Below are 14,463 nucleotides of genomic sequence, written 5' to 3' on the forward strand. Positions count from 1 at the left end.
ATCAATCTGAGTCACTTGGATGTCCATGTGGATAACCCAACCCAATGCCCTGCTTTCTTACTTCCCCGAATCCTTGTCTTTACTCAGTCCTCCGCCATTGTCTAACCACCGTCTTGCCAAAATCCTCAACTACCTTGACTCATGTTCTTTCTCTTGTCCACCTAACAAAACTCTAATCTTATTCCTCTTCTCTATGCCTGCAGTTGGGCTATAGAATGCTGCAGCAGAAAAACTACAAAACTGTAAAGTTTATGGTGGCAGACTGGTGTCAGTCTAATCTTTCCCTTCAATGATGCAATGCTATCTTTCTCTGGTCAGTTCTCTCCTCAAACATCCAACTACGTTATCAGTTCCCCACCTCATCTACAAGTGGTCTGTTCTTATTATTTCCCAGATAAAGCAGAAGCAGTTAGAAGAGAATGTCCTCAACTTCCTGCTACCAAAGTAGTACAATTTTCAGAATCTATGTCCACCCTTTCCTTCCTCCTTCCTGCCACAACAGAAGGGTCCCTTTTCCCAGTTAAGATTAACTCTCTACTTGAGTTCTGAATTCTGTACCTTCTAGACTTCCTCTCTGCCACCGTAAATAAATCTTGGACCCTGTGCTCTCATTTTGCAAATGCCTTGTCTCTCTTCTCCATGCAAACAAGCTTCTTGAGTTATCTATTTCCACACTTCCACACATTCTTAAAGTCACTGAAATCTAGTTTTGGCCCCCACCAATCCATTGAAACTGATCTTGCCACAGATAAGATTACCTGATAAACCCAATGGATATTTTTGAGTCTTTTTCTTACTACATTTTCTTGGCAGAATCTGACACTACTGACCATTCCTTCCTTCTTAGCACCTCTCTTTTCTCAACTTTCATGAAACCATAATCTTCTGTCTTCCTTCCAGTTCCTGGGCCAGTTCCTCTCTTTCCTTTGCAGGTTCTTCTTCTGCCGTTCATCCTCAAGTGTTAGTGTCTTCATTTACTTGTATATTCACCCATCTTTTTTTTTTTTTTTTTTTTTTTTTCCAATCCATCTACCCCATCTATCCAACCCATACCAAAGCCCTGTTCTTTTCAGAGACTGGGCTAGGTACCAGAGTTATAATAGAGAAAAAACTAAACATTTCCAAGTGGCTATCCATATAAGTAAGAGATATAGATAAGTCAATAGATAATTATAATACAGGGTTTCATCGGGATTCTGTACAGGCATCTACTCTTCTCATTCTACACAGTCACCTTGAACAATTTCATTCCTTCTATGACTTCAAAATTCATCTATGTACAAGTGACTCCAATACCTTTATCTCCAATCCAATAATCTTTCCTGAGTGCCAGGTGTAGATAGCTAAGTGCTTATGAGACATCTCCACATGGATGTCTTGTAAGCACTTCACATGTAATAGATATAAAACTGAAGCCATCACTTTTATGCCAAACCTTGCTTCTCAAGTGAAGGGAGCCACTCTTCCACTGTTCCTCCAGTTGTCCAAGCCAGAAATCTGGGCCAAGTGATCTTTTATCTTTCAAGTCTCAGCTTAAATGTTACCTCCTTAGAGAGGAGATCTCTAACCCCATACAAACAGGTCCTCCCATCCCACTTCTCCCCCTCCTCCTATGATGGTACCCTGTTCATTTCCTTTATTACATGTTTATGATTATAATTTATATACTTGTTTATTAACTGTCTTCTTCACTACCATTAGTGAAGGTAATATGGACCAGATTTGTTCTTTCGATATATCTTCAATTCCTAGCACAGGATCCACAACAGTATTTGTTGAATAAACAAATGCATGAATGAAAAGTCATTTATCTTCTTTTCAACTCCATTACTGCTATTCCAGACAAAGCTTTCATCATTTCTTCCCTAAATACAATAGTCTTCCAACTTATTCCAATTTTTCCCCTTGCAGTATAAATTCTTTACACTAATGCACTGAACTGATGTTCCTGAAGCGCAAATATGATCATCTCACTCTGCTAAACTCTTTCAAAGCTGCTCATTACCTTTAGCATAAAGACAAAACTCAAGGAAGGGGACTGTCCTCTCCCAAGGCGCCCCTGAGATTGATACTGAGCCCTGGGACTGGCTCCCTCTCCCACAGGCAGCAGCTCCAGTCTGGAGAAAGTTGAACAACCCTGAAAACTCTGATATTCACTCCTAAGGCTATTTGCAAAGTAGACACTGGCTCTCTCTGTATTTTTTGTTCCCCAGTCTGTGGTCCAGGGAGGTTTTTCTCTTGTCCAAATACAATCCCACACTGTCACAGCCTCTCTTTCTCTTCCTTTTGTTTCTCTACCAAAGGGGTTCCCCCGCTCCTCTGTGCCTACACCACCTGTTTTATGTCTCCCAATTCACAAATACACACCTCTGTCCTGCCAGCCTGTCTCTTTCCACCTGTGGATATCTTTCTGTCACTCTATAGCCTGGATTCCTGGTATTCCAAGTGTTCTGACCTCAATACTGCTGTGTTTGAGTTGAGGGTTGAGAGACATTCCAACCCCTCTCTCTCCACCATCTTGACTCACACCCAAATTGGCAAAGAAGTCAAACTTCCAGTTTTCACAGGTGACATGATACTCTACATGGAAAACCCAAAAGACAACAAAAAACTGCTAGAACTGATACATGAATTCAGCAAAGCTACAGGATATAAAATTAATGTACAGAAATCAGTTGCATTTGTATACACCAATAATGAAGCAACAGAAAGAGGTATCAGGGAATTGTGCCCATTTACAATTGCACCAAGAACCATCAAATACCTAGGAATAAACCTAACCAATGAGGTAAAAGATATGTGTGCTGAAAACTACAGGAAGCTTATGAAAGAAACTGAAAAAGACACAAAGAAATGTAAAAACATTCCATACTCATGGATTGGAAGAACAAATATTATTAAAATATCAATACTACCAAAAGCAATATACACATGCAATGCAATCCCAATCAAAATAGCACCAGCATTCTTCACAGAGCTAGAACAAACAATCCCGAAATCTGTATGGAACCACAAAAGACCCCAAATAGCCAAAGCAATGTTGAAAAAGAAAACCAAAGCTGGAGGCATCATAATTCTGGACTTCAAGCTATATTACAAAGCTGTTATCATCAAGACAGTATGGTATTGGCACAAAAACAGACTCACAGACCAATGAAATAGAATAGAGAACCGAGAATTCGAACCACAAATATATGGCCAACTAATCTTTGACAAAGCAGGAAAGAGTATCCACTAGAAAAAAGACAAGTCTCTTTGCAAATGGTGCTGGGAGAACTGGACAGCAACATGCAGAAGAAATAAACCTGGACCACTTTCTTACACCATACACAAAAACAAATTCAAAATGGATGAAAGACCTAAATGTAAGACAGGAAACAAAATTCTGGAAAACAGGCAACAACCTCTTTGACCTCAGCCACAGCAACCTCTCACCTGACACATCTCCAAAGGCAGGGGAAATAAAAGCAAAAACAAACTATTGGGACCTCATCAAGATAAAAAGCTTCTGCACAGTGAAGGAAAAAAATCAACAAAAATAAGAGGCAACCAATGGAATGGGAAAAAATATTTGCAAATGACATATCGGATAAAGGGTTGTATCAAAAATCTGTAAAGAACTTACCAAACTCAACACCCAAAAAACAAATAATCCAGTGAAGAAATGGGCAGGAGACATGAATAGACACTCTTCCAAAGAAGACATCCAAATGGCCAACAGACACATGAAAAGATGCTCAACATTGCTCATCATCAGGCAAATACAAATCAAAACCACACTGAGATACCATCTCACACTGGTCAGAGTGGCTAAAATGAACAACTCAGGAAACAACAGATGTTGGCGAGGATGTGAAAAAACAGGAACCCTCTTGCACTGTTGGTGGGAATGCAAACTGGTGCAGCCACTCTGGAAAACAGTGTGGAGGTTCCTCAAAAAATTAAAAATAGAATTACCCTACAACCCAGCAACAGCACTACTAGGAATTTATCCAAAGGATACAGGAGTGCTGATTTGTGGAGGCCTATGTACCCCAATGTTTATAGCAGCACTTTCAACAATAGCCATATTATGGAAAGAGCCCAAATGTCCATCAACTGATGAATGGATAAAGAAGATGGGGTATAATACAATGGAATACTACTTGGCAATGAAAAAGAATGAAATCTTGCCATTTGCAACAACGTGGATGGAACTGGTATTATGCTAAGTGAAATGAGTCAGTCAGAAAAAGACAGATATCATGTTTTCACTCATATGTGGAATTTGAGAAACTTAACAGAAGACCATAGAGGAAGGGAAGGAAAAATAAGTTACAAACAGAAAGGGAGGCAAACCATAAGAAATTTTTGAATACAGAAGACAAACTGAGGGTTGATGGGGGTGGGGAGTTGGGGGGCAGGGAAAATGGGTGATGGGCATTGAGGAGGGCATTGTTGGGATAAGCACTGGGTGTTGTATATAAGTGATGAATCATGGGAATCTAGTCCCAAAGCCAAGACTACACTGTATACATGGTATGCTAACTAACTTGACAATAAATTATTAAAAAAAAAAAAAGACAAAACTCAAGATGTCTTGTAAGACTCTTTCCTAGCCATTCTGAACTTCTTTCAGTTTTTTCTTTAAAAAAAATTAAAAAAATTTTTTTGAACATTTATTTTTGAGAGACAGAGCGTGAGCAGGGGAGGGGCAGAGAGAGGGAGACACAATCTGGAGCAGGATCCAGGCTCTGAGTTGTCAGTATAGAGCCCAATGTAGGGCTTGAACTCATGAACTGAGAGATCATGACCTGAGTTGAAGTTGGACGCTTAACTGACTGAGCTACCCAAGCGCCTGCCCCCCCCCTTTTTTTTTTAATGTTTATGGGGGGGGGGGCATGAGTGGGGGAGGGGCAGAGAGAGGAGACACAGAATCTGATACAGGCTCCAGGCTCCAAGCTGTCAGCACAGAGCCTGATGTGGAGCTCGAACCCATGAACCGCGATATCATGACCCGAGCCGAAGTTGGATGCTCAACTGACTTAGCCACCCAGGCGCCCCTCTTTCAGCTTTTTTAACGTGCCATGGGCTCTCTCACCTCCAGGACTTTATGTTTTACCTTCTACCCAGGACGTTCTTTCTCCACTCTCCCACCATATACCTTTCACCCACCTATTTCTAACTAATCTTTCAGGTCTTAACTCAGTTTCTCTTTCCTGTGGGAAGCTTTCCTGAAGTTCTGTAGACTAAAATAGGTGTACCTGCGTTGTGCTTTCCTCACACTCTGCCCCCTACCGTAGCACTTAATATATTCCCTTCTTTTTAATTTTACATATCTATCTGTCTGCTGTCAGCCTGTAAACTCTATGAAGGTAAGAATTGTGTCTATGTCTATTTTGTTTTTGCTAACCCCAAGTGCCAACACAGTATCTGATATCTAATAGATGCTCAGTACACATTTGATGAATGGATGAATACAAAGAGACTTAAGAAGAGAATACTGAAATGGAAGATAGGGCACCACCAAAAATAGCCAACTGTACAATTTTGTCAACAGTTTGCTCTGTTTGGCTTTCCTGATCTATCCAGGCTTACTTCCCATTATTTAAAAAATTAATGCAATAGCAAAAGATACTGCAGTGATTAGGAAAAGCAATATAATAAGATGTTTGGAGGCTGGAAGGAGAACAAGATGACCAGCAACTAATCCTGACAGTAGATAAGGAAACACAGAAGAAAATAGAATTACTGTACAAAGTAGGACTTACAGTCACACACATTTTGGTAGACCATCAGAACGTCCTCTACCAGGTAAGCACATATGAAAGCACAGCTGTGTTATCAGGGGCAATGGTCCCCACTGTGAAAATTCCTTTTATAACAGCAGCATGTTCAGTACATCTGTGCTGTGATAGGACACATAGTCCTCTCTTGCAGCAATGCCTCATGGTATTCCCTACAGGGAATTACTTACATTTATAATGATGACTCAGAGTCAACAAGAAGTTAGAGCTGAATTTTATATACTGTGCTTAAGAAATCACAAGGAAATGTGTACTATGTTTTTTATTAAAAATTTTTTTAAGTTTATTTTTTTAATAATCTCTACACCCAATATGGGCCTCAAACTCATGACCATGAGATCAAAAGTCACATGCTCTACCGATTGAGCCCACTAGGCACCCTTGTACTACATTTTTTAAAGATCTTTGTCAAAAGGTGGTTAATGTAAAAGTCTCATGATTTAAGTATCTCCGCAACTGAAATATCTAGTAAATCCACTCACAGTAAATGCAGTTCATTCCTTCATAAACCAAAGTAACTGGTATTACCATAAACATTCGGCCATTTTATCTCTTTATTGATGGTCCAGTTATTCTTCTCAGGTTACTGAAATAGTGTTTACCCATATATGGCAGAGATGCATCAGCCCCCTTCTGTCCCGTCCTCTACTCCATTCTGCTTCCACTATCAGAGTCACGCTGTGATCCTTCTGGTCTCCACAGTACCGAGGCTTCTAACCTCTGCAGGCCCTTTGGCAATCTGCAACATAGTTCCCCTTTCATTTTCAGTTCCTTCTTCTTCTTTGCTGATACCCACATTTCTTGAGCTTGTATTGAGCTGTTCGGCTTGTAATTTTCACAGCTAGTGACAGCCCAAATACATCCAGTGGGTACAACAATATTTGGGTCTTCTCACTTTCCTGTCAATACTTCCTTTTTTTTCCTTCTTTTTTTACTGTTAGAATTAGCTTCTTTTCTCTATCTTTCCTTAATTCTTTAAAAACAGGGGCGCCTGGGTGGCTCAGTCAGTTAAGCATCCTACTTTGGCTCAGGTCATGATCTCACAGTTCGTGGGTTTGAGCCCCGTGGTCAGGCTCTGTGCTGACAGCTCAGAGCCTGGAGCCTGCTTCAGATTGTGTCTCTCTCTCTCACTCTGCTCCTTCCCTGCTCACATACTCCCTCTCTCAAAAATAAACATAAAAAAATTAAAATTAAAATTAAAAAATAAAAACAAGCAACTATACTTCTGGAAGTTTGGCATTACTAGAAAGCTGAACTCTATATAACAAGAGGTGCTAGGTATCTACTCAATTTGCACAGGGGGGTGAACAGAGTACTTGCTCAGTTGAGGCTTGTTGATTTTAATTCAATGTAAATCTGAACTCTTGTGATTGAGTCAGTATAAACTGTTCTTATTTTGTTATATTAATATTACTGTTGTTATGATCATTCACCTGGAAGATAGTCAAATTCCTGTTTTTAGAATGGCTAATGTGCAGAAGAATAAGATTAAACCATAAATTAGTAAATATGGTAGTTTTTAAAAATAATAATATAAATTTCAGGGCACCGAAGTGGCTCAGTCGGTTAAGTGTCCGACTCTCAGTTTCAGTTCAGGTCAGGATCTCACAGTTCATGGCACTGAGCCCTGCCTCAGGCTCCACGTTGATAGCACAGAGCCTGCTTAGGATTCTCTCTCTCCCTCTCTGCCCCTCCACTGATCATGCTCTCTCTCTCTCTCTCTCTCAAAATAAATAAAAATAAACTTTAAAAAAATAGTAAGATAAACTTCAACACATAAGCCCTATTGACTTACCATTGGGAAGTTTTCTCTTTAGTTACACAAAATCAGGGATAGAAGAGGATCTGCTTCCAGATTTTGTATCAAACCAATAGTGATCCTAGTGGAGAGATTGACTGCTTTCTTCAAGAACTCTTGACCACTCATTCTTCCCCTAACTTCCACACATGCTCCCACAGTATTTATCCTAACACTGACTGCACAGTGTTATAGGCTAGAGATTTCTTTGTCTCTTCTTACTAGATTGTAAACTCCTTGAAGGCAAAGACTTATCCTCAGCTGTGTACCCAACACATTTCAGACATACAAAAAATACAGCTTGAACAAGTTTAGTGGAATTACTCTTTTTATTTCTTTTTTTTCCTTAAAAATTTTTTTTAAATGTTTATCTTTTTTTGAGAGAGAGAGAGAGAGAGAGAGAGAGAGAGAGAGAGCGCGCATGCAAGCGAGGGAGAGGCAGAGAGAGAGGGAGTCACATAACCTGAAGCAGGCTCCAGGCTCCAAGCTGTCAGCACAGAGCCCGATGCGGGGCTTGGACCCACAAACTGCGAGATCATGACCTAAGTTGAAGTTGGACACTTAACTGACTGAGCCACCCAAGCACCCCGAAATTATTCTCTAAAAAAAATTTTTTTTTTAAATTTTTTTTTTTTTTTTTTTTTTTAACGTTTATTTTTGAGATAGAGAGAGAGAGCATGAATGGGGGAGGAGCAGAGAGAGAGGGAGACACAGAATCAGAAGCAGGCTCCAGGCTCTGAGCCATAAGCCCAGAGCCCGACGCGGGGCTCGAACTCACGGACCGCGAGATCGTGACCTGAGCTGAAGTCGGACGCTCAACCGACTGAGCCACCCAGGCGCCCCTAAAAAAATTTTTTTTTAATGTTTATTTATTTTTGAGAGAGAGAGACAGAGTGTGAGTGGAGGAGGGGCAGAAAGGGAGGGAGACACAGAATCTGAAACAGGCTCCAGGCTCTGAACTGTCAGCATAGAGTCCAACGTGGGACTCAAACTCACAAACAATGAGATCATGATCACAGCTGAAGCTGGACACCCAACTGACTGAGCCACCCAGGTGCCCCCAGAATTACTCTTTTAATACATTTTACAGCTTTATCCTTTCATCAGCAGAAAGATTAGGTTTCTTTAAATAATACTTATTACATGCATATCTTTTTTTATTTTTTATTAAAAAAAATTTTTTTTTAACGTTTATTTATTTTTGAGACAGAGAGAGACAGAGCATGAACGGGGGGAGGGTCAGAGAGAGAGGGAGACACAGAATCTGAAACAGGCTTCAGGCTCTGAGCTGTCAGCACAGAGCCTGACGCGGGGCTTGAACTCACGGACTGAGAGATCATGACCTGAGCCAAAGTCGGACACTTAACCGACTGAGCCACCCAGGCGCCCCTGCATATATATATTTTTTTAATGGAACAATTCTTAACATTTAAAATAATACATGTAAATAGCATCACCTTTTAAGTAAACGAGGACACCATAATGGGCATGAAGCAAACTGCTTCGAATAACAAAACATGACCCCATAAAACTGATTTTCAAATTCTCATACACCACATTACTTACACTGGGATGTAATTCACTCATTATACTTTACAATTACTGAATTTATCTGTATACATAGTTCTGTTTCTGGCTCTCTAACTAAAACGGAAATTTCATTTTGTGTCTGTCTTGTGCACTGTTTTATGTCTGATAGCTGGCACAGCACCTGGCATACAGTAGGTTCTCACCATACTATACCTCATCAACTCCAAGGTGCATATGTTTTTACATTACCACTCTCGGAAATCAGAATGCATCTTGCACTGATGGTATGTTGTTACCCTATCATAGTGTAAGTGGTCCTGGTGTTCTTTCTCAGTAGTAAGACTTTATGAAAATAAGATATATTATTTAAATGGAAAATGATGACGTTATGTAACACAACAGTGAGGATAAATGAAAAGACAAAAGTAAATCAAAGCTAAAAAAAAAAGTAAATCAAAGCTTAAAATGAGCTACCCCTGTTAGTTTAAGGTTGCCAGATAAAATACAGGTTACCTCTGTTAAATTAGAATTTCAGATAAGCAAAGAATAAATTTTACTGTAAGTATGTTCCATATATTAATGGGATATACTTATACTAAAAAATAATTCATTCTTTGAGATTCTGATTTAATTGGGTACCCTGTATTTTTTTAAATCTATTTTTTTAAAATTTACATCCAAGTTGGCATATAGTGCAACAATGATTTCAGGAGTAGATTCCTTAACGCCCCTTACCCATTTAGTCCATCCCCCCTCCCACAACCCCTCCAGTAACCCTGTTTGTTTCTCCATATTTAAGAGTGTCTTATGTTTTGTCCCCCTCCCTGTTTTTATATTATTTTTGCTTCTCTTCCCTTATATTCATCTGTTTTGTATCTTAAATTCCTCATACAAGTGAAGTCATATGATATTTGTCTCTCTCTAATTTTGCTTAGCATAATACCCTCTAGTTCCATCCATGTAGTTGCAAATGGCAAGACTTCGTTCTTTTTCACTGCCAAGTAATACTCCATTATGTATATATACCACATCTTCTTTATCCATTCATCCATCTATGAACATGTGAGTGCCCTGTATTTTTAATCACTAACTCTGCCAACCTTGTGCTGGTTAGAAATACAAAAGTAGTTCCTCTTTTACAAAGGCATTACATAAAGTATTGTGTCGTAAGTGCTCACCTGATACAGAAAAGAGGCACATGATCATCAATTTATATTGTACATTATGAAATAAAGTGTTGTATGTAGAGATAAAAGGATTCTACAATTGTTTCAGTATTACTTTAGCAATTTAATAATCTTCATCAAAGTCCAGATAATCCCTGAAATTTGCAATCTGATCTATTTTCTCACCTCAGCATAAGCTTTGGCCCACGTACTGGCCAGCTGATGTAAATCAACTTCACCTGATTTCACAGCTTCCAGGGATGCTTCAGCATCTCTATCATAATCTCTGAGGGATTCTTCTTCTATAAACTGGCTCAGAGCTTCTTTTAAGTCTGCAACATGGACAAAAAATACCAACATAAGCAAAATCCAGACATGAACAGGGAACATTTTACTTGGCTAGGTGTTCCAACATGAAATTTTCTTTTATCAAGCTTGCATCTGAAACCAAGCAGGTAAAAGCATATAAAGGAAAATCTACAGATTTTGAGGGTCTGAAGGCTACTGTATTTAAATGAAAAACATTTATATCCTATATAGTTATATTATTTGAAAGAGAAATTGAATGATTAGCATATTAAAACTAATTTAATTGGGATGATCTGTAATTTCAATTTTAGAGACACTACTTAAAGATAATATAATGGAAACGGAACAGGGATAGAAATCAGGATACCTGTGTTCTGGTCTTGACTCTGTCATTATGTTTGTAACTGTAGACCAGTGGTTCTCAATTTTTAGCATGCATCAGAATTCCCTGGAGGGCTTACTGAAATAGATTGCTGCATGCCACCCCCAGAGTGTCTGATTCTACAAGAATGGGGTGAGGCCCAAGAATGTGCATTTGTAACAAGGTTCCAGGTGATGCTGTAGATTCTGATCAGGGAACAGCTTTTGAGAACTACTGCCTTAGGCAAACAATTTAACATTTCAATGCACCAGATTCCTTATTTGTAAATGAGACTGTGCTAGATAGTTCCTAGGTTTCCTTTTAAGTCTAACTTTTCATGATTCAACATATTCTCAATTTAAAATTTTTTCCTCATCTGTGAGATAGAGCACAGGACTTTTAAAATGGTTTAATACCGATGCCTATGGGATTAATTTAGGTAAGTACAAATTATTCAAAGATTAGTATATCTTCTCTCCCATGACATCTCAGGAACTGAGGACCAGATCATTAAAAGGGCAATGCATTTGGGAATACAGTTCTGTATCATAATCAGGGATAGCTGAAATGAATCCACCCAACTAAATTAAGATGTTAAGCATTCTAACCCAGACTTTGTAACTGAGTTTTCATTATATTATTTTTTTTTAATTAAGAAAAAATGTTTAATGTTTTATTTTTGACAGAAATAGAGAGGGAGAGAGAGAGCAAGCAAGGAGAGGTGCAGAGAGAGAGGGAGACACAGAATCTGAAGCAGGCTCAGGCTCCACACTGTCAGCACAGAGCCCGACGCGGGGCTTTATTAACTCATGAACCCTGAGATCATGACCTAAGCCGAAGTCGGATGCTTAACCGACTGAGCTACACAGGTGCCCCTTAATTTTTTTAAATATTTATTTATTTTAGAGAGAGAGAGAGAGAGACAGGGCATGAGCAGGGGAGGGGCAGAGACAGAAGGAGACACAGAATCTGAAGCAGGCTCCAGGCTCTGAGCTGTTAGCACAGAGCCCGATGAGGGGCCTGAACTCACCAATTGCAAGATCATGACCTGAGATCAAGACCTGAGCCAAAGCTGGACACTCAACAGACTGAACCATCCAGACACCCCTGTAAATTAATTTTTATACTAAACTGCCTTCTAAACAACTCAAGGGGTACAGAAAAAAACAATAAAACAAAGATCTGGGGAATATTCTTATTCTTGGAAGCAGTTAAAAACTTCATATTTTATTGCGGTTTCAAGCTTCTCAGGCTTATTCTTTCTAATATGAAATGTCAAAGGAAAGAGATAATAGGAAAATAAAGTTGTATTACAAAAATCAGTCCTCACCTTTTTCTATAAAGCATGGTAAACTGTGCAGCAGCATCAGACGTCCATGTAAATGACTCGCGTTCTCTTGAACAGGAAATTTGAGAGGTACCCTCAGTTCTAAGCATTGAGTTCCTACTTTGAATTTATACACAAATTCCCTCTCTCTGTTGTAGACTCTTTCTCTGGTTTTCTTCATCTTCTTTCGCAGGGTTTCTATAGAACAAACAAACCAAAATCCATCAGATTGTAAATCACAAAAATCATGTTTCATTATATCATACTACCTCTAAGAAAATATTCCACCACTCACTGATTATGTTTGCGTGACTCGGAGCTTATTATTCTAGGTTTTCCTACCTTTATTCCTGCATTTTCGTCTTCATGAAGAAAATGATGTGTTTCTTTTTTTTTTTTTTTTTTAAGGAAAAAAGCTCCTTTTAAACTTCACCTAGGGGGAAAAAAACCATTATGCCAATAAAGTATTTTTCATTCTGGGGCAGGGTTCTCAAGAATAAGGGAAGAACATGGAGAGAAGAGCAGAGAAGATGCTTAGAAAGAGATGAATGGGTAGACACAGAGCTTATGAAACAATGGGGAATACCAAGTCAAAGAAATAGATCAGGGACTAAGAAGTGATCTTGAAGATCTTAGATAAGTGATTTTATTGGACATAGAAGAAAGATGGTGTTGGAAAGATTTCCATGTAGAAAAGACATACAAAAAAAAAAAAAAGTACAGGATATCCCAAAAGGCAAACTGGACACTTTTCAAAAAGAAGAAAATCTGGCCAAAAAGAGTAAGAATCAACACCAATTAAAGATTTATTTATCAGCCTCCTTACTAGGTTCCCTATCTCTAGGCTTTTCACCATCAGAACAATTTTCACACTATCTCTATGCTAAAGTTACAGTAATTTTTCCAAAGCGCCTATCTGATTGTGTTGCTCATCTGCTTAACACCCTTTGATCATATTCTATTGCTCTCAGGATAAAATTCAAACTCCTTGGGGCGCCTGGGTAGCTCACTCGGGGGAGCGGCTCTTAGTTTTCGCTCAGATCATGATCTCCCTGTTCCCAGGATCAAGCCCTACCACCCAAAGGTTCTCTGCTGATATCGAGGACCCTGCTTGGGATTCTTTCTCCTCCCTCTCTCTACTCCTACTCCACTCGCATGGTCGCTCTCAAAATAAATAATTACATTAAAAAATGCAAACTCCTTAATCTGGTTTACCATGTCTCTGCTTATATCTCCAGACTTTTTCTCCCAGCACCTGTACCCCTCCTCACCAACACACAAATTCACAATTTTCCAGTCATACTGAACTCCTTTCAATACTAAACCTCTCCTTCCACTTCCAACCTTTTTGAAGTGGAAAAAGTGACACCAGAGCACTCTTACCGCTTTTCTTTCCTTGGATAACAACTACTCATTCTTCAGATCTCATCTTAGGCACTGAGGATGCTTTTAATTCGTAGATTATAAGGATTAATCTAACAATAAATACGAAGCATCTGATAAACATAGGATGATCAGCAGATGAAAACTAGTAATAATAAAAGAAATTCTTCATGAGCATGTTAATAAAAAAAAAACACAGGTTGCTAACTGAATACACACGATGAAGACAAAGAGTAAAGGAACACTGTAGCAGGGAACTGAAAGTTACAGAAATAGGTTTACGGCCTAATCTTATTTAAATTCAATATTTTCGGTAAACAAAAACCATTAGCTCTGGTATCAATCGGCTCAACATTTAAACTTACCATGTTTCAACAAACCGATAATTTAGTTCTCTCTCCTCACTTAAAAATTTTTTTTTAAATCAGGGGTGAAACTAAGGAAGGCTTCCGAGACAAAACTGAGATGGGAAAATGTGGGCTGGACCGAACTCCTGCCGCCAGAGTGGAGGTTCTGAGGCTCAAATTAGGGAAAGGAAGGGGTAGGCTGTGGGCACCAGAAGCTCCAGACGAGTAAGGAAAACACCCTCTTCATTAGCTGCTTTCAGTCTGAACGCTTTCCGTCCCTCGCTCTTTATCTGGGCTCACCTACCCTAGTGCCGAAGTCCCGAGCAGTGCACACACCGGAGATATCAACGAGCTGGGGCGCCGGCAACATCAGCTGACTTACAGACCTCTTTTTACAGCCAGCAGATCTACATGAGCAGATTCGTCCATACCTTTTCCTCTTCCTCGACACTGTAT

General features: G+C 39.3%; 1 protein-coding gene across 4 annotated transcripts in view; it reads right to left on the minus strand.

Annotated features, from left to right (window-relative positions):
• Positions 1–14,399, minus strand: part of CB4H12orf4 (chromosome B4 C12orf4 homolog) — a 47,917-nt gene extending 33,518 nt beyond the window's left edge. The window contains exons 1-5 of one of the 4 annotated variants that reach the window (XM_042945562.1): positions 14,312–14,399; positions 13,661–13,805; positions 12,620–12,710; positions 12,281–12,475; positions 10,467–10,612 (exon numbers count right to left, since the gene is read on the minus strand). In XM_042945562.1, coding sequence (XP_042801496.1) covers positions 10,467–10,612; positions 12,281–12,458 — 324 coding nt within the window. In that variant the 5' untranslated portion in view covers positions 12,459–12,475; positions 12,620–12,710; positions 13,661–13,805; positions 14,312–14,399. Of the gene's footprint in view, positions 1–10,466; positions 10,613–12,280; positions 12,476–12,619; positions 12,711–13,660; positions 13,806–14,311 lie in introns of those variants that run through there. The other 3 variants (XM_042945560.1, XM_042945561.1, XM_042945559.1) reach the window with 3 other exon arrangements.
• Between the last annotated feature and the right edge of the window lie 64 nt (positions 14,400–14,463).

This window comes from Panthera leo, chromosome B4 (genome assembly GCF_018350215.1).
Source record: "Panthera leo isolate Ple1 chromosome B4, P.leo_Ple1_pat1.1, whole genome shotgun sequence".
Lineage (NCBI taxonomy): Eukaryota > Metazoa > Chordata > Mammalia > Carnivora > Felidae > Panthera > Panthera leo.